Source organism: Penicillium oxalicum, chromosome IV, assembly GCF_001723175.1.
Source record: "Penicillium oxalicum strain HP7-1 chromosome IV, whole genome shotgun sequence".
Classification (NCBI taxonomy): Eukaryota; Fungi; Ascomycota; class Eurotiomycetes; order Eurotiales; family Aspergillaceae; genus Penicillium; species Penicillium oxalicum.
In genome coordinates this window covers 638,516-655,824 of record NC_064653.1, presented here as the reverse complement: position 1 = coordinate 655,824, position 17,309 = coordinate 638,516, and the positions used below count along the sequence as shown (strand labels likewise).

The window sequence follows — 17,309 nt, the reverse complement described above, 5'->3', positions numbered from 1 at the left end:
AACTGGCTTGAATAACTTCTTCACTTGACAAGCGCGGTGATTCTTCTGGCACGGGAGGACTCAGACTCGCAAGAGACAGCTCAGAAGGACAAGATTGCTTAGGACTCAGTGGGTGACATACAGCGAATCCGACCCCTTCTGTTCGACCAAGTGGCCTGAGCGAGTTCAATTAAAATGAAGGTGTATTCTGGTTTTGATGCCGGAAGAAAAGAATTAAGTACTTGAGGTGGTAGTATGAAAAAGAGAAGAAAGAGAGTGAGGGAGAACGGCGGGGGCTTTAGGAGGTAGGTACTAAGCCCTTTGATGAGATCACACGGCTGTCCTATTTAGGAATGTAGGATGTCCGCCGATGGAAAGAGATTGGACACCAACGATTGCTTTGATTTGAGTTTCTGTCGGGTACCAGATCAACCAGGAGAAACCGTGGCTTGAAATAGCAGGGACGAATGACAAAGGTCTTTCCCCGTTGAGATTCAGACAACTTTGTGCAATCATAACCTGCCTGCTCAAGTGTTGACGCCGCTCCAAAGGCACTTGGAAAGAGGTCCAGCGATGATGCCAGACTGCAAGGCCGGGCTTTCTGGATCTTTGCCGACTCACCATTCTTCGCCTCCAAAACAGGCAGCCGCAGCTAGGATAACATATGATGACCCCGACAAGAGAGCTTTTGGCAAGGCTTAAGGACTGGGTATCCGGGTAGCAGAGGAGTCAAGCCATGAAAAGCTGGCAGAGTCCAATACACCACGGCATAGGTAATGACAGAGAGGTTTTGGGGGCAGGGCGGTGCTCTTGTGAGACTTTCGGTAAAGAATGTACCTGAATGGCAAAAGTGATCTTTTCGCAATGATTGATGGATGGTAAGAATAGAAATCTTGGATCCAAACAGTTGCTCTGAAACTAAGCCGATAGAGGCGATGGAGTTGTGTGCAGCCATTTATTCCCGCACAAAGAATGACCGGCATTTCTCACAACCAGTCTGAGGCCTCCAGCGAATAGCTACTGATACAAAGACATGGTCAGCTTTGTCAATCAACAGACACCTGTGCCGAGAAATCGTGTCAAAGGGGAGGAAACAATGACTCACGGAAACTTTCGACAGACCTTGGCTCTTGACCTAGATTCAATGATCAGGTCCCACTTCGCATCTGCTTCAATCGCTTTGTTTTCCCCGGCCGGCTTGTCCGCAAATGACTCTGCCGCCCGCTTTAGATCGGAGCTGGTTCGCCGGGCACGCTTCTTCCGATGATGCTCTTCAGATCGGGATGGTAACTCATCTGGTTGGAGACTCTCGCGCTTGCGTTTCTCTGGCTTGGTGTTCTCTCTCTTCCTGCGTTTTTCCTCTTTGATTCTGAGTCGCCGCTGGACTTCTTCGGAGATATCCTCTGTTTCCCACGACTGGGGCGGGACGTAGCTCACGGTGGGCGGATGATTTTCCTGAGCCGTGTCCCGCCGACGTTTGACAGCCCGACCTTCATCTTCGGGAGTCAAAGGCTGAAAAGGCAAAGGTGAATCGGCCATTTCGGCGCTTGATCTTTTCTTGAAACTGCTGGTTTCTGTGCTGGTGGGCTGGCTATCCGTATTTTTGGTCGATGAAGAAGAGGCAGAAGTGCTTGGGACGTCTTGAGATGCCGCCTTTCCTGGGAGTTGGTCAGTCATGTCAATGCACCCCGTGCTTATTTAGAGGCTAATGGGCGTCGGCATGAGATAAGAGAGATGAAAAAATAGAAAGAAAACACAGGGACAACACGTACGCAAGAGCTAAGGCCAATTTATCCGTCAGCTAAATGAATTTCGGAGCGAAGAGGTGGTTCAAACCACTCACCATTTGCTTTCGTGCAATTTTGGACTGATTCATCGCTTGTATGGTTTTGGTCACCATGCTGGAGACAGCGCGGAAGGCTTCTCCTCCGGTGGACGCGATTTGACTCTCGACTGCCCCAAGGATTTCGAGATGTGAAGCGAGGACAGCCTCGTGTCGAGCAAAAATCTACAACAAAGGGCCACAAGATGAGCTGAATGACCGAATACAGATGCAAAAGAGAAGACCAATTGGGATCATGGAAGTGGGCTCCCTTGTCTTTCTAATTCCCCTCTTCCTTTGTCTTCGCGAAGCGGAAGGCGCAAAATGAGATGACGACATACCTCTTCCCACGGAACCGGCGCGGAGCTGGGCTGAAAGTCAGCAGCAGCTTCTTTTCGAGGCGGTACGTGTTTATGCATCGCTCGTGTGTCAGTCAACAATCTTCTCGATCTTGTGGGTGACAATCGAGGGTAAATGTTGTGTCAAGGGTTGTTTGGGGAAAAAGTTGTGGGGGAGCAAAAAGAAAGCTTGCAGTGATCTGCGGAGAACAGTGGATCTGTTCCGCGGGCCAAGTCCCCGTGATGGTCAATTGGACAGGGTTGGTACACCATCTCCTGCATGTGCCAGGTACAGGTACGATCATAGTACTCCAGCCATACGGAGAACTAGCCACAAGGCCAGGTAAACATACCGTCTGCTGCCAGGTCTTCGGTCACTCTACTGCCTACAAGCTCAGTGCAGGCACCTGTCTAGAGGAGGATGCGTCCAGAATGGTCTCCTCAACCTTGCCACTGCTTGATTGAGAAGAGTTTTAAACTTGGACTCAGATTACATGCCAAGGTGGTCGAGATGAAACCTAATACGTCCTATACGAGTAAAACGGAGTACATGGCAGGCTTGAAGATGCGGGTATTAATTTTTATCGTCAAATTATAGAAGAAATCCGATAGACCTCATAGCAAGTGGTCAATGAATGGTGAACGCCTTAAAGACTCCATACTCCGCGCAGTCCGATTCCATGCAATCCCAGTTATGCCATGCCGTCAGCAAGCAGGCCATCGCGAAACAATAACAGCATGCAACGCATGGATTTACCATGCTCCGGCATCAAAGTCAAATCGAGACAGTTCTTTTTGAGAGTCTTCTACGTCCTTCTTCGCTTTCATCCGCATGTAGAAGATCGGACAATCCCGCGAAGAGCAGATGACTTCGCAATGAAGACTGCCTTGGCAACGCTGGCACTGGGTCCAAAGCCGGCCAAAGCGGACTTCCAAGTCGGAGACCTTTGTGAGAGCCTTGGTGTACAGCTCGCCAATCCGTGGACGACAGTTGGCACAAACAGCCCCCGCCATCTCCTCTTTCCCAGATAGGGGCTTTTTGCAGCCCATGCAGGTCTGGGTACGCTTGGTGAACTTCATCAGCCCACCCAAGCTAGGAGCAGCGACCGAGATAGAGCGAGTATGTTCGCCGGTCAACAACTGATTGGCTTTCTTTTCACCCAAGATGGGCTCGAAAATCCGACCAAGAGGATTCGCCAGCTGATTGTCGAGGTAGTATTTGGTGTCAATGGGGATGTTGTTCTCCAAGACGAAGATGGGGTCCTCGGCCCGCTCGTAGCCTTTTGAATTGGCAGCCCCCTTGATCATCACGTAGGCGACACGGTCTCCAAGGGCGGGAGCGGATCCTGCATCTCGTTTTGCCATGCGCTTAGCAAGCTCGACGTGAGCTTGCTTGGCCGCATACTCCTTCTGTGACAAAGCCTTGGTGATCACTAGCTTCGACATGTCCACTTTGTTCTGTAACAGATCCGAGATCGTGGCTTTCACGTAACTACGGCTTGGGTCAGCATTTTCATGGGATTTCAAGGGTTAAATAGGGTGACGTACTCTTGCGCACCGTCGAGATCACGCTCAATCAAAATCTTATTCAGCACGGTTTCAATGACATTCTGGACCAGCAAGCAATTGTCACGTCGCACTGTTTCAATACCCTTGGTGTCCATCTTGTCGTGTTTCTTGGTGTTGGTCCAATATAGACCTGCGTATCGTTTCTTGTTGATGAGCAGGTAGGGGAAATAGACCTTCTCAAACTCAAGCTTGATGGGCTTGATGAACTTGGAGGAGACGTAGTCTGCAGCTTCTTCGCCGAGTTTCATCGCCTCTTCCAACTCGGTGACGCCGAACTTGACCATGACCGAATCAGTATCACCGTAGATGACCTGCGCATCGTGGGAGTACCCGTTGGCAATGGTGTAGCGCGCCTCCACTTCCGCCTTGGTTTTTTCGATCATTTGACGACCGTAGCTGGTCGTACTACTAGCGATTGGAAGACAGGGCAGCTTGCCCACAGTAGCACCCGTCAGACCGTAAACACTGTTCGCGCTGATCTTCAACGCAAGCTGACGACCGTTCAGGACGGCTTTCTTGAAAGGATCGGTCTCGCTAGCCAACTCTTTTTTAGCCCGCTTTCGTGCTCCCAACAACTCCTCAAGAATTTGCGACAGGAGACCTTTACGCACCTTGGCGGTACAGAAAAGGTCCCCGTTCGGCGTCACGATGTAATCTTCGTCCTTTTTCAACCCCAGTTTCTCGACACTGGACTTGTTGAGTAGTGTGGTATAGCACAGGTTGTGCGCTTGAATAATGGACGGATACAGAGACGCGAAATCAAGGGTAGCGATAGGAACACCGTAGTAGCCACGCTTGGGCTCAATGACAGTAGCACCCTCATAGTCTTGCTCATCTTGCGACTTCGAGTTTGGAATGACAAGCTGTTGCTCAAGAGCTTTGCGGAACAATTGACTGATGAATTTGACTTGCTGACCACGCGAAAGCAGGTAGTTGAATGGCACACCCGTGACCCTAGCCATTTCCGTGTAATTGACCAAACACATCAGCTTGTCCATTAGCCGTTGTGGCAAGTAAGCGTCTTTCAAGCAATACACCGCCAATCGACGTCGAGAATCAGGTGTGCCGTTGAAGAGCTCCGTGATCATCGTGTGATGGACATCTTCCTTCTGCTCCCCAAGAAACTCGTAAGAGACAGAATTGAGGGTGTAGCTTCGCAGCTGGTGATCTCGCTGAACCAATTGAAGAAGATCAAGCTGAATTCTGCCGTTGGTATTGGTCGCCTTGGTCTCCCGATTGCCCATTTGTTTGCTTGAGAAACTAGCTTCTTTGGCTTCGGTCTTGCAGTTCCTCACTCGCGTCCAATATGGGAATTGCCCGCACTTGAGATGTTTTGCACGGTCCAATAAATAAGGAAAATCGAAGTTGGCGATATTGTATCCGATGATGACATCCGGGTCAACCTTTTCCACAAACTCTCGCCACGCCATCAACATTCGTTCCTCCTTCTCAAACTCCAAAATCTGGGTGTTAACGATGAGACTGCAAGTGTCGAGGCAAAAGACATTCCGAATGAAAGGCTTCGACTCTCCGTACCGGGTGACCACATTGGCAATTTGAATGACCGGGTCAACATTGGGCTCGGGGAAAATGCCTTGGCGACCAGCGCACTCGATATCGAAAGAGAGGATCCGGAGCGGGGCCATTTTAGCCCACTCGCCGTTCGGAGCATGAGCGATCATGTCGCGATAATCCATGACCGCTTCTATCTGGCAGTTGGATTGCCTTTCGTGATCGGGCAAAAGTCGATATTTCCCAGCTGGAGCTTCCACCCATGACATGCCGTGCAATCCAGTGTCAATCATGAACCGCAGAAGATACTGAATGCTATCGAAGGTCAGGATACCCGAGTCCGAATTACTCCAAAGGCCTTTGTAATTCATCGTTCCACTGCCAGTTTCAAGCGCACTGCGTAATCGTGCGATGAATTTGGGATCCGTCACGGTAATCTTCAGGTACCAGCTTTTCTGATTGCCTTGAAAGCCGTAAAGATTCTCTCTGAGGGTGACCTCTACAGATTGAATGACTGGGGCCATTTGTGCAAGTTTCGTTTCCAGGAACGCTCGATACGGATCGCAATCCTCCTTTGTGAATCCAACTGGGGCGGCAATATAAAGATAATGCTGAAAGCCAGTGACATGCAACATGGCCGAGTGCCCAGTCTAATTGATAATGGTCAACAATCGTCCTAGATCTACTAGACCAGCGAAACAACTCACCTCGGTGACGCCGAAAAGTCGAACGGCCATTTTGTCGGCTCCGAATCTGCCCTCCTCGGCATCAATCTGTTGAAAGCATATGTTGTCCCGTGCTGGGTTGAAGTCGACCAACGGTGGTCTTTCCCATTGCTGATCTTTCTCTGCATTGTTTCCCTTCAGATCTCCAATATCTTGTGTGAACTTCTCGAGAACCTCCTCCTCGAATTGACTCTTCTGTGGTTGACTCAAGCCAAATCCTTTCCTTTGGATACTAGTTGCTGGGGATTTGAACTGGGAGGACGGGTGTTGATCCAATTTGCGCTTCTTCATCGCCTCGGAAAAGACAGCATTATTGCGCGGATTGCTCGTGGTATCGGTCAGCGCCCGCTTGTGGGGCGGTACGGCTTCAGGCATGGTGCTTCTCACATTCAAAGAGGCAAGTTATAGCTTTGAGTTTCAAAGACAGGCAAAATTCGACTTCTAAGTGAGCGGATGAGATAGTCACCACTTCGGAAAGTGCTGGAGCTGTCGTGTCTCGGTCGCGCGCTCGACGTGACTCTCTTTACGCGTGGAAAGTCACATGTAGATTAGATAAGATTTGCGTGTAGCACCTGGTTACCAGATCTGGCCTAGTGCCTTTTGCCTAGATGGTTGACTCTTGTTAGGAGGTAGTGTTTCTTGTGCTCCGTGATGGGGTTTTTTTAGTGTCGTCTACTGACAGATACATACTCATCCAGAGCGATCGGTTTGTAAATTTGCTTTGAGGAAATACCTGTCATGTTATTGTCTTTGTGCGAACACGTCATTTGTTGCGGGCTCTTGAAGACTTCCCGTCGGCAGAAGTGAACAAGAGAGGCTTGAGTCATCATCCATCTCGTCATGTCTTGAATTGCTGCCTGGTCCCAAGTCACTCTCCAGAGCGCTTCTCCTCATTTGCCGACTCAGGTCACTCTAGGTCACCAGATTACTAGTATGAACATCGTGTGAAGTGGTGGATCTCATATACGTAGTATTGTTGCCCTCGGAACCGTGTGGACTCTACACCGCCCGCATGACGCGCCCCATGGGATACAATTGGAATCCCGTGGAAGGAGTTTTGAGTCAAACGTCGTGGCAGTTGCGCATGGTATGTTTGGCCTGAGTCCCGCGCTGCGATTATTCCAGCGTGTCCTCTTGGGTCGGACGAACCTCACTGTCATTGTTTCTTCAAATAGCCAGCGCATCTATCGCCACCCCCACGGTTGATTGAAGGTTCCGGTCTGACCCCAATTCAAGACTATATCGATCTCGCTTGCTAGGGATCTGAAAGGCGTTGCAAATGGATCCAGCCATTGCCGACAAATTAAATGATTGAGAATTGCCATTGGAAGAATTTAAACACAGCCCGTGCATAATATATGGCACCAACCTGAAATTTCAACGTTGAGAAACATTCCTTTTCGGGTTGACGATCACCTATCACCGATCACCAGCATGTCGATGTTCAGATCTGCTGCGGAAATCTCGTCGTCGGACCCAGACACAGATTCCGATGTGACGGACGACGAAAACGACGAAAACGATAAAAAGGTCAATTCGCACCCCAGAGAGATCCCTGAGTCGTCCAAGATCGACAAGGGAAAATCCTCTACGCATTTGTCGAGCAGCGTGGATTCAGCAAGCGAAGTCGATGCTTCGATCTCACGGGAAGATGTGTCGATGTTGTCGAAGGATGCTCTTGCTTCTAATGTGGAGCGACATGCGAACTTCATGACAGCTGCCCTCCTAGAGTTCTACTGTCAAACACGAGCGGCAGATATCCTCAATGCACAGAAAGGGTCTTCCACAAAATTTACTCGCCACTCTCCAGAAGCTCAGTACCTGGGCAAAAAGCTGTACAAATACAAATCACGGTTTCTCGCTTCACATGGCGTTCTTGCTGATGGAATCGAAGATGAAGATCTGGATGGGACCAGACAGACGTATCGTGATAATTTGGATATGCTCGGCCTTTCCGCTCTGGAGGACTTGAATCTGAACGACACTCAGCCACCCACGCCAATAGAAGGAAGCGAAGAACTCGCCCTTGTTTCCAATCTGTCTCGAGCTCAACGAGGGGATCAAGGAACTGAGAGGAATTTACATTTCTGGAAGTTGCCGGGAGAGGAGGCACCATTTCGCCAACAAATACCCCGTAATGGCAGCTTTAACGTCCTACAGGGTGTCCCAATTGAGGCCCCGAGGCTGCCCGCACCGTCAAGGCCTTTATTTGGGAGTTCTCCGGTGAGCATGCCTCTGTTCAGTGGACCCGCCATGCCACCATACAACAACATGTCACGCTATGCCGTCGAGTTCACGGAACTCCGAGTTTTAGGCCGAGGATCGTTTGGAGAGGTTTACCATGTGACGAACCATATTGACGGGCAGGACTACGCCGTGAAGAAGATTCCGCTCAGTCAAAAACGCTTGGACCAGTTACAGTATGGGGGTCAAAACCAGTTGGAGGTAATCATGAAAGAGATTCGGACACTCGCGAGGCTCGAACATACAAACATCGTACGGTACTATGGCGCTTGGGTTGAACAAGCTCATGTCACGCGCCACGGTCACAGAGAGCAAAAGCTTCACCAGGATCATCAGTCATCAGCTCTGGACGAGACCGGGCCCGCATCAATGCATGAGACCAGCATGGACATAGTATTTGAGCATTCAGAAAGCTCAGTCACTCGTGCCCATGCCAGTGAACCCTTATCCGATGACAATGGCTTTTCGAACGACATCACCCGTTGGGACAGCCACACCACATCGTCCACACACCGATCAAAAAAGAGCTCTGTCTTTGACATTGAAGAGGACGACGAGGTTGAATCCATCCCGCGCAATCTTAGAGGGCCCTCTTTTGGTGAAACCTCTACTTTTGAAGAAACAGACGATATCTTCACAGATGGTGTGAGTCAGGATCAGTCAAGGTTTCAGCTACAGCGGCGCCATCGATTTGGCCATCAACCACCCGCGGTCATTCTTCACATTCAGATGTCACTCCATCCTATCTCCCTCAGCTCCTACCTCAATCCTCATGCAACCGGCAAACTAAACCATCACCACGGAGATCCAGCCCGCCGCCACTGCTTTCATTTGATGCCGTCTCTGAGGCTGATGCTGGATATCGTTGCTGGTGTCGAGTATCTGCATTCCAAAGGGATCATCCACCGCGACCTGAAGCCCGCGAATATTTTCCTCTGTGCACCCGAGAGTACTACAAAAGACGTGTGCACCTCATGCAACTTAGGCTCGGCCCCACTCGCCCATTTCTGTCGTCCGCGCATTGGCGATTTTGGCCTCGTCGCTGACATATCGCACCTGAACGATGCTGCGTCCGAGAGCGCGATTACTCCTTATCGCGATGGACCGAAAGTACAGCCTGTTGTTGGAACCGAGTTCTATCGACCTCCTGCCAACGCCGAAGTCTCGGATCTTTCGGGCTACTTTGACGAGTACCGGATTGATGAGAAGCTTGACGTCTACGCCCTGGGTGTGATATTCTTCGAGCTCCTGTACCGCTTGAATACGAAAATGGAGCGACAGATGGTGCTCAATGAGTTGACACGGCGAGCCACTGCTTTCCCAAGCGACTTCGCGGACAAGATCGACCACTGCGACACGGTGCTTGACACAGGCCGGACTGTTGCCGAGTCTGTGATGGATTGCATTCGTGGCATGCTGGATCCTCGCTCCCAGCGGAGGTGGACCCTTCGTGAGGTCAAAGAGCACATTCGTCCCATCTACAAATTTATGAAACACCACGAGAACACACGTGCGTAGGCATCGTCTCAGGTCCTTCCAAGTTCCCGACAACCCTGCATGTAATTATACCCATAGCATTCCACAATACATTACTCTTCTCCTTTTGAATTTGCTTGAATAGATACTTGCATAATCCCACAGTCGCCAAGCGTAGCAGCGGATCGACGCCACCCGCGGCGGACCTCGGTATGATAGCGCGCGGAGTCTCTCACGGGCCCAGCCGACGGAAGCTCTTCCCCAGCTTGAATCCCCGCATTTATTTGTACGCTCCATGCGCACAGCATGCACGACCCCAATTCCATATAGATAATAGCACCCGTAACCTTGAAAGCCCCCGTTCTACGATCAGATCAGATTTCTCGGTAAAAATCGAAAATCATGGCGCAAAGTGTCCGCCCTGCAACCGCCCCCTACAGTGAACCCCTTCTCCCGCAGCTTGATGTCCGCAACCCCTACTACACTGATCTACACCACAACTTGCGTGCATGGGTCCGCGACTACGTGGAAACCTCAATTTCCCCATACGCGCAGGAATGGGAGACAGCTGGACAAGTCCCCGAGGAAGTTCGCCGGCGCCACGCTGAGCTCGGATTCAGTATCGTTCATCCTCTTACCACCGAGGAGCATTCGGCGGGTCTTGCGCTTCCAGGCAACGTCCCTCGCGCGAAGTGGGATACCTGGTGCTCACTGATTGTCAATGATGAATTGACTCGCACCGGATTTGTCGGTGTAATCTGGGGCCTCGGTGGTGGGAACGGTATTGGTTGCCCTCCTATTGCAAAATTCGGGACCCCAGCACAGCAGAAGCGCTGGCTTCCGGGAGTTGCGAAGGGTGACCTTCGATTTTGTCTGGGAATCACCGAGCCTGACGGTCAGTCATCCTTGACCTAGTGTGGGATCTTTTGTGAGCTACAGATTTAATGTGAAGTCTTTTCTCTCCTTAGCCGGATCAGACGTCGCAGGCATCAAAACCACTGCCAAGCGCGAGGGCAACTACTATATCGTCAATGGATCGAAGAAATGGATCACCAACGGCATCTGGGCGGATTACTGCACGGCGGCGGTCCGGACAGGGGGAGACGGACGGTCGGGCATCAGTCTGCTCGTGATTCCGTTGAACGCTCCTGGAGTGACTCGCAAAAGAATGTTCAATTCGGGTGTCAATGCCAGCGGTATGATGAACTCTCGCCGAAAAACATCGAAGAAAACCTTTGGACGCTAAGATGATTCAGGCTCCACCTTCATCGAATTTGATGATGTCCATGTCCCCATCGATCACCTCATTGGTGAGGAGAACAAAGGGTTCCCCCTGATCATGTCGAGTAAGTTTCCATTGACATGATTATGGGCCATACCTCGACTCTAACACATCTTTTCAGACTTCAATCCTGAACGTCTCGCCCTCGCATGTGCATCTCTTCGGCTTGCCCGGGTATGCGCAGAAGATGCCTTTCACTATGCTATGCAACGCGAGACCTTTGGCTCTCCATTGATTCAAAAGCAAGCGATTCAGGCCAAAATCTTTAAATTCGGCCTGATGATTGAACCGGCATACGCGTTCATGGAGCAACTTGTGAACATCTTGGAGTTGACCAAAGACCGACCCGCTGACGAGGTCAACATCGGCGGCATGACCGCTCTGTTAAAAGTGATGTCCACAAGAGCACTGGAAAAGAGTGTGCGCGAGGCTCAGCAGATTCTTGGCGGTGCAGGGTACAACAAAGCCGGGAAAGGGGCAAGGGTCGAGCAAATCAGCCGAGATGTCCGTGTCCACGTTGTCGGTGGAGGAAGCGAGGAAATCATGATGGGTTTGGCGCTACAAGAGGAGACCAAGGCTCTTCGAACTCGACGAATGGCGCTGGAAAAGCGACATTCCAAGATCTAACACGGTGCTGTGTCCAGATTTGAGAGATTACCCACGTGTATTGAGCTCTCTGTGCTCCTGTATGGTCGGAGCCCTTTCGGTGGACTTACGCTCTGGTTATGAGGTTCAGCCCATTCCATTGTCTGGAAAGTAAGAATAAGGGATTCATTTATTGGAATTAAAATAACCTAAACAAGTAAATTTCCAGGTAAGAAAGTGATCATTATCCTAAATCTTCAGAAGTGGTCATCTGGCAAGACCTCAGGCACCCAAAATGGTCACGCCTGACGACGTCACGGACTCACCTCACGGTTGCGGGGGGATTTCCGTTGCTGGAACATGAACGTTAAGGCAGGACTTGGAGACGCGGGCTGCCCAGGTTGCAGTGATGGAGAGCTTCGACGACGTGGCATTCTTGGGAACTGTGCCTGAGCCGTCCATTCATGACGACCATCTGCCACCTGCCATTAGTGATGCGAGGCTAAAGAAACCCGGTGATGGGGAGTCGGCGGATCCAGACACTCCCACTTCCGACCGTTCAATCAACTCGGGTCGGCTTCCTACACAAGCAGGCAACGAACACAGTGCTGGAACACCCATTTCATCAGAATTCCCCCAGGAAGAGGAAGATGAAGAGCCCAAGGTCGCGACATCCTTTGAGCGGGAGTCTGGGGCGGCCTTTGCACAAAAGCACCGGTCTGGCGTGGACACAGAAGATGAGGGGATCAACCGCATGCATAAGTTCACCCTCTACGAAACCGCAACTCGGTTCTACATGGTGGGGATCAATCTGGCAGAGACGCGCTTTCGAATCTTGAAAATCGATCGCACTTCAGAATATGGCGAGCTGAGCGTGACCGAAGATGATATGATCTACTCCAAAAGAGAAATGGTCCAACTTTTGGATGCGATTGACGATGGAAACAAAAGTTCCGGTGGCTTGAAACAAAAGTGTAGTGCATGGGCACTTCTGGGCTTCATCAGATTCACCGGAGCCTTTTACATGCTCCTGGTTACTAAAAGAAGCCAAGTGGCCGTACTTGGTGGGCACAACGTCTACCAGATTGATGAAACAGAACTGATCTCGTTGACATCTGCCGAGCCCTTGCGACTGAAGTCGGAGAAGCAGTCGGAAGAAGAGAGGTACCGGGCGATACTGAGCAATCTTGATTTGACTCGGTCATTCTACTTCAGCTATTCTTACGATATCACGCGGTCTCTGCAGCATAACATCTCGCGAGAGCGCGAAGCACATCACCAGGGCGCTCACCGGTTCTTACCCCGAGACTACAACACAATGTTCATCTGGAACAATCATCTTCTTGCCCCAGCAGTTCAGGCTCTGAAAAATCCATACGAATGGTGCCTACCAATCATTCATGGCTATGTGGACCAGGCCAAGATGAGTGTCTTTGGACGTGTAGTCTACATTTCCATCATCGCTCGGCGGTCTCGATTTTTTGCGGGAGCACGCTTTCTTAAGCGCGGTGCAAATGACTTGGGTTTCGTTGCCAACGACGTTGAAACCGAGCAGATTGTGTCTGAGCAGACCACCACTTCATTTCACTCCGCTGGTCCTGAGCTGTACGCAAATCCGAACTACACATCCTACCTCCAGCATCGAGGCAGTATTCCTCTTTACTGGACCCAGGAGAACACAGGCGTGTCGCCTAAGCCAGCGATTGAGTTGAACCTTGTTGATCCATTTTACTCCGCCGCGGCATTGCATTTTGACAATCTCTTTGAACGATATGGAGCACCAATTTACATCCTCAATCTCGTCAAGTCCAGGGAACGTACTCCTCGGGAATCTAAACTACTTCATGAGTTCACCAACGCAGTGACTTACCTCAACCAGTTTCTCCCGGAAGACAAGAAATTGATATACAAAGCATGGGACATGAGTCGTGCTGCGAAGAGCCGTGATCAAGACGTGATCCAGACACTTGAGGATATTGCTGGCGAGATCATACCAAAGACGGGATTTTTCAAGAATGCTCAGGATGTGGAAAGTGGTCTGAAACTTCAAAACGGGGTGGCACGAACAAATTGCATCGATTGTTTGGACAGAACCAACGCGGCCCAATTCGTCATCGGCAAAAGAGCTCTTGGATACCAGCTTCACGCGCTTGGCGTTATTGACGAAACTTCGATTGAATTTGATTCTGATGTGGTCAATCTCTTTACTACGATGTGGCATGACCACGGAGACACCATCGCTATTCAATACGGAGGCTCTCATTTGGTTAATACCATGGCTACCTATCGCAAAATTAATCAGTGGAGCAGTCACTCGCGGGATATGGTTGAAAGCTTCAAAAGATACTACAATAACTCATTCCTCGATGCACAACGACAGGAAGCCTACAATCTATTTCTCGGTAACTACATTTTCGCTCAAGGCGCTCCGATGCTTTGGGACCTGACGACCGATTATTATCTTCACAATACCGATCCTCGCTTCCATTTGGAGAAAAAGCGTCCTAATTACATCTCCTGGTACACCCCGGAGCATCTTGAGGAAAGAACAGTTCCACCGCTCCCAATCCGACCCAAGGAGCCAATCTCACATTTTGACGATTACTGGCTTGAGTACTACCGGCCGCTCAACATCTCCACGATGTCAAAGATCTTTTCTTACAAGATGAACTCGACCTTGCGCTATCTCCCTCAGCTTCGCTCTGGAAGCTCCGGCCCTGACCTCAGCCCATTTGTGCCACGAATTGCTCAAGATCAGCTTCAACGGGATCGACCTCCACCACGAACCGTGAGAATTCAAGAGCCAGGCGATCAGACCTCCCAACAGATTCCCGCAATATCAGAAACCCGCGAGGAGAGCGACAATTGGAAGCACCAACCTCCCTCGTCTACCAAACAAGCTCCATCTGTTGGCATCATGAGGGAGCCTGCATTTGAGCTCAATCAAGACACTATCATTCCTCCAATCAACCCTCCCTCCACTTCAGCCACCAAACCCAGCAAGGCACAAATCGCTCAATGGACCCTGGGACAGTTAGTCAGCGATTCCTTGAATCCTTCTGTCACCTCCGCAGAAGCGGAAGAGTACGAGCGATACATCAACCATCCTCTCAAGGTACCCCTCGTCGTTACCTCGGAGGATGAAATGACTGCGATGTCACTTCGAGAGCACGGTGGCAATCTTGATCTTCTGGAATATGTCAATAAATGCAAAATTGAGGACGCGGTTCTCGAAGCTAACGCGGAGGAGGATTTGGCGGAATACGCCGAATTCCTGAATGTTTCGGAGGAAGGGTTGACCGTTGTGAGTGAGGATTACCAGAAGAAGCGCTACAAGCGCTATCGCCAGTGGTTGCGCGGCAAAAGCCTGTTTAAACAACGAGTTGATCCGTGAGGATCGTGGCCATTCTTCATTCTTGCAGGCATTTGCACCTTTTTGACTTTCGAGCGTGTGTACCTTGCAGAAGATACCCTTATGTACACCACAGAGTGTCATGAAAAGATCAAATTTATTTCTTCACAACCTTCCAGTACATAACGTATGGGTCGGTGGTGACGACGAGCAATGTATATGGAATACAATCAAGTCTTAGTCAAGGTTATAAGGTATTCTCTATCCTTGACAGCGTCGTCTAAAGCAGTCCGCAAACTCTAAATAGGCCCTCCTCCTTCTTCATCCGTTTTCGGAACAGGTTCAAGTGCCCATTGAGCGAGGGTATCATTTGAATCAGACTTGGAGATATCAGGACTTCACATCGGCGTCAAGCAGGCCTTTCAGCTCGCTATCTGCTTCAACCAATATCTGCAATTCATGCTCCAACGCTTCCTTCACGTGCATTTGATCTGCATCTGGTTCGCCGGCGATAAAAGGAACAGGATTCTGAAGTGCATGTTTCAAGACGCAGACCGTCACTTGCAATTCTTTACTGATCTTCTCCAAGTCCCGCGACTGAGAAGTTTCTTCCTTTCCACTCTCTTTCTGCCTGTCTCCTTTCTCACTGAGAATTTGCAGCCAGCACGCACATAGGGCACCTAGGAGCTCACCGCGCCATCTCCAGATACGAGGATGGGCGTTCAAAATCAAGTGTTTAGTGGCAGTTGTTGCGGCGAGCAAGAGTGGGAGATGAGCTGTGCCGAAAGGGTTGCATAGAGTGGCATAGACCACTGGGACGATTTCTTGGAGACATTTGGTTGTGTGAATCCCAAGCTCCTTCATGAAAGAGGTGATCCAGTCCAAGAAAAACGTTGAGAGACGGGGATGAGGAAATGAGGCAGAGGTTGATAGGCTCGTGGGTGTGGATGAGCTGATATGATGGAAGGATGAGATGAGGTTCGATCGAAGCACCTTGGTGATCTTGGCAATATATGTCTCTCTTGCCTTCTCCCTCTGGTCTTTCGAGGCCTTGGGCGATGGAAACTTGTATGCTGTCTGGAAAAGCGAGAGTAAAGCCGGGTATGCAGCCCCAAGTAGCTTGATAGAGCTGTCCTCCGGCGTGATAGTAGGCAACGAGAGTAGACAGGGGGCGATGGCGTCTTCAAAGACCGACGTTAAATTTGTCCGCACCAGAATGTCGGAGCCACTCATCTGGATGGGTTGAAGAATTTTGCTGAATAGCTCACAGCCGATTCGCTTGAAGAATAGACTGTTATCATCGATCAAGGCCAATAACGCTGGCACAAGAAGTGGGAAATGAGCTTCCAATTGCGATTTGTCTGTGGGCTGTAGATGAGTTAGCTGGTTGACAAGCAACTGGAAAAAAGAGTAAAAAAGAAAAATCACTGGAGTACGTACTTGATACTGCGAGATGACCCAGGCTAAGACTCTTGTAGCATAAATGTCTTTGAATTTCCAAGGTTTCAACTCATCGTCGAGGACGCTCCCGTCGAATCGGCTGACAGGCGTAGGATGGAAATTCTTCCGACCCTCACTAGTAATGGCTGGATTTTTAGCCTTGGTGAACAATGGCCTCAGATTCTCTTTGAGAAGTTTCTCAATGATTCGCCACCGGTTGTCCTGCAGAGCCACGTTGAGGTACATGCTTGCTTCTTCATAGGCGTCCTCGGTCGTCCACGCATCGCTTTGGTCGGTAAAACAGGCTGCGGCCAACACGACTTCCGGGGAGCTCACAACCGACCGATCTGCGAGACAAGCAGGAGCTTTTGCAGACAATTGCAGAATGAGCTGGATCGCCAGAACCGATCTCAGTCGGCTTTCCTGCTGTGCGGTCTCGATTTCTGTGCCGAGTTAGCAGGCTTCGATCAAGATATCCCACTAAGAAAGACCATGGCTCGATTTGCTTGCCTTGGGAAGTCTCCGTATATTCATCAAAAATAGAGGCAAAAGCTGGTGATGGCAGCGCCAAAGTACTAGCCCAGTGGAAGATTTGCTGAACAGCCTCCGTGTCGGCCCTATTCAGTGACTTCGGCCCGTCACCATTTGGCTGAAGTGTGTCCCAGCCATCCACGAAGCAGAAAGCTGTGTAGAGACTTTCGCAGACCTGTGGACAGGGTCAGTATCATCATCGTACTATATGAAATTGATTCTGGGCGCACATCAAGATGAGAGTCGCTATCGTGAGATGACACGTCCTGCCACAGATCGGCCAATCCATTCTTCGCTGTCGCAGTGAACGCCGCCCGCAAGAAATCCGGTCGCTTCCACGGGTCTCGCTGCAACACCGCTCGAGCTTCTTGACGCAGCTGATCCATGCTGCACAAATGGTACCAGGTTGCTACAACGTGTAGAATGAGTGAACAAGGGACATGTGGTGGACTTT

At 50.3% G+C, this 17,309-nt stretch overlaps 5 protein-coding genes across 5 annotated transcripts; 3 read left to right on the top strand and 2 right to left on the bottom strand.

Moving 5' to 3' along the window:
• Window positions 1-965: 965 nt before the first annotated feature.
• On the bottom strand, window positions 966-6,320 carry POX_d05015 (DNA polymerase delta catalytic subunit; the record flags this gene model as incomplete). Its single annotated transcript, XM_050113869.1, has 8 exons — window positions 966-999; window positions 1,085-1,637; window positions 1,752-1,758; window positions 1,823-1,987; window positions 2,143-2,167; window positions 2,897-3,631; window positions 3,688-5,870; window positions 5,928-6,320. The coding sequence occupies 8 exons, from the start codon at window positions 6,318-6,320 to the stop codon at window positions 966-968; spliced, it is 4,095 nt and encodes a 1,364-aa protein (XP_049968820.1).
• A 1,059-nt stretch (window positions 6,321-7,379) lies between these two features.
• Window positions 7,380-9,707, top strand: POX_d05014 (uncharacterized protein; the record flags this gene model as incomplete). The annotated part of the gene is made up of 1 exon (XM_050113868.1): window positions 7,380-9,707. One exon carries the CDS (start codon window positions 7,380-7,382, stop codon window positions 9,705-9,707), a length of 2,328 nt encoding a protein of 775 aa, XP_049968819.1.
• A 360-nt stretch (window positions 9,708-10,067) lies between these two features.
• On the top strand, window positions 10,068-11,574 carry POX_d05013 (Acyl-CoA dehydrogenase AFT10-1; the record flags this gene model as incomplete). The annotated part of the gene is made up of 4 exons (XM_050113867.1): window positions 10,068-10,560; window positions 10,634-10,861; window positions 10,922-11,011; window positions 11,069-11,574. The coding sequence occupies 4 exons, from the start codon at window positions 10,068-10,070 to the stop codon at window positions 11,572-11,574; spliced, it is 1,317 nt and encodes a 438-aa protein (XP_049968818.1).
• A 367-nt stretch (window positions 11,575-11,941) lies between these two features.
• Window positions 11,942-14,926, top strand: POX_d05012 (Polyphosphoinositide phosphatase; the record flags this gene model as incomplete). Its single annotated transcript, XM_050113866.1, has 1 exon — window positions 11,942-14,926. One exon carries the CDS (start codon window positions 11,942-11,944, stop codon window positions 14,924-14,926), a length of 2,985 nt encoding a protein of 994 aa, XP_049968817.1.
• A 348-nt stretch (window positions 14,927-15,274) lies between these two features.
• Window positions 15,275-17,241, bottom strand: POX_d05011 (uncharacterized protein; the record flags this gene model as incomplete). The annotated part of the gene is made up of 4 exons (XM_050113865.1): window positions 15,275-16,252; window positions 16,325-16,767; window positions 16,901-17,030; window positions 17,086-17,241. 4 exons carry the CDS (start codon window positions 17,239-17,241, stop codon window positions 15,275-15,277), a joined length of 1,707 nt encoding a protein of 568 aa, XP_049968816.1.
• Between the last annotated feature and the right edge of the window lie 68 nt (window positions 17,242-17,309).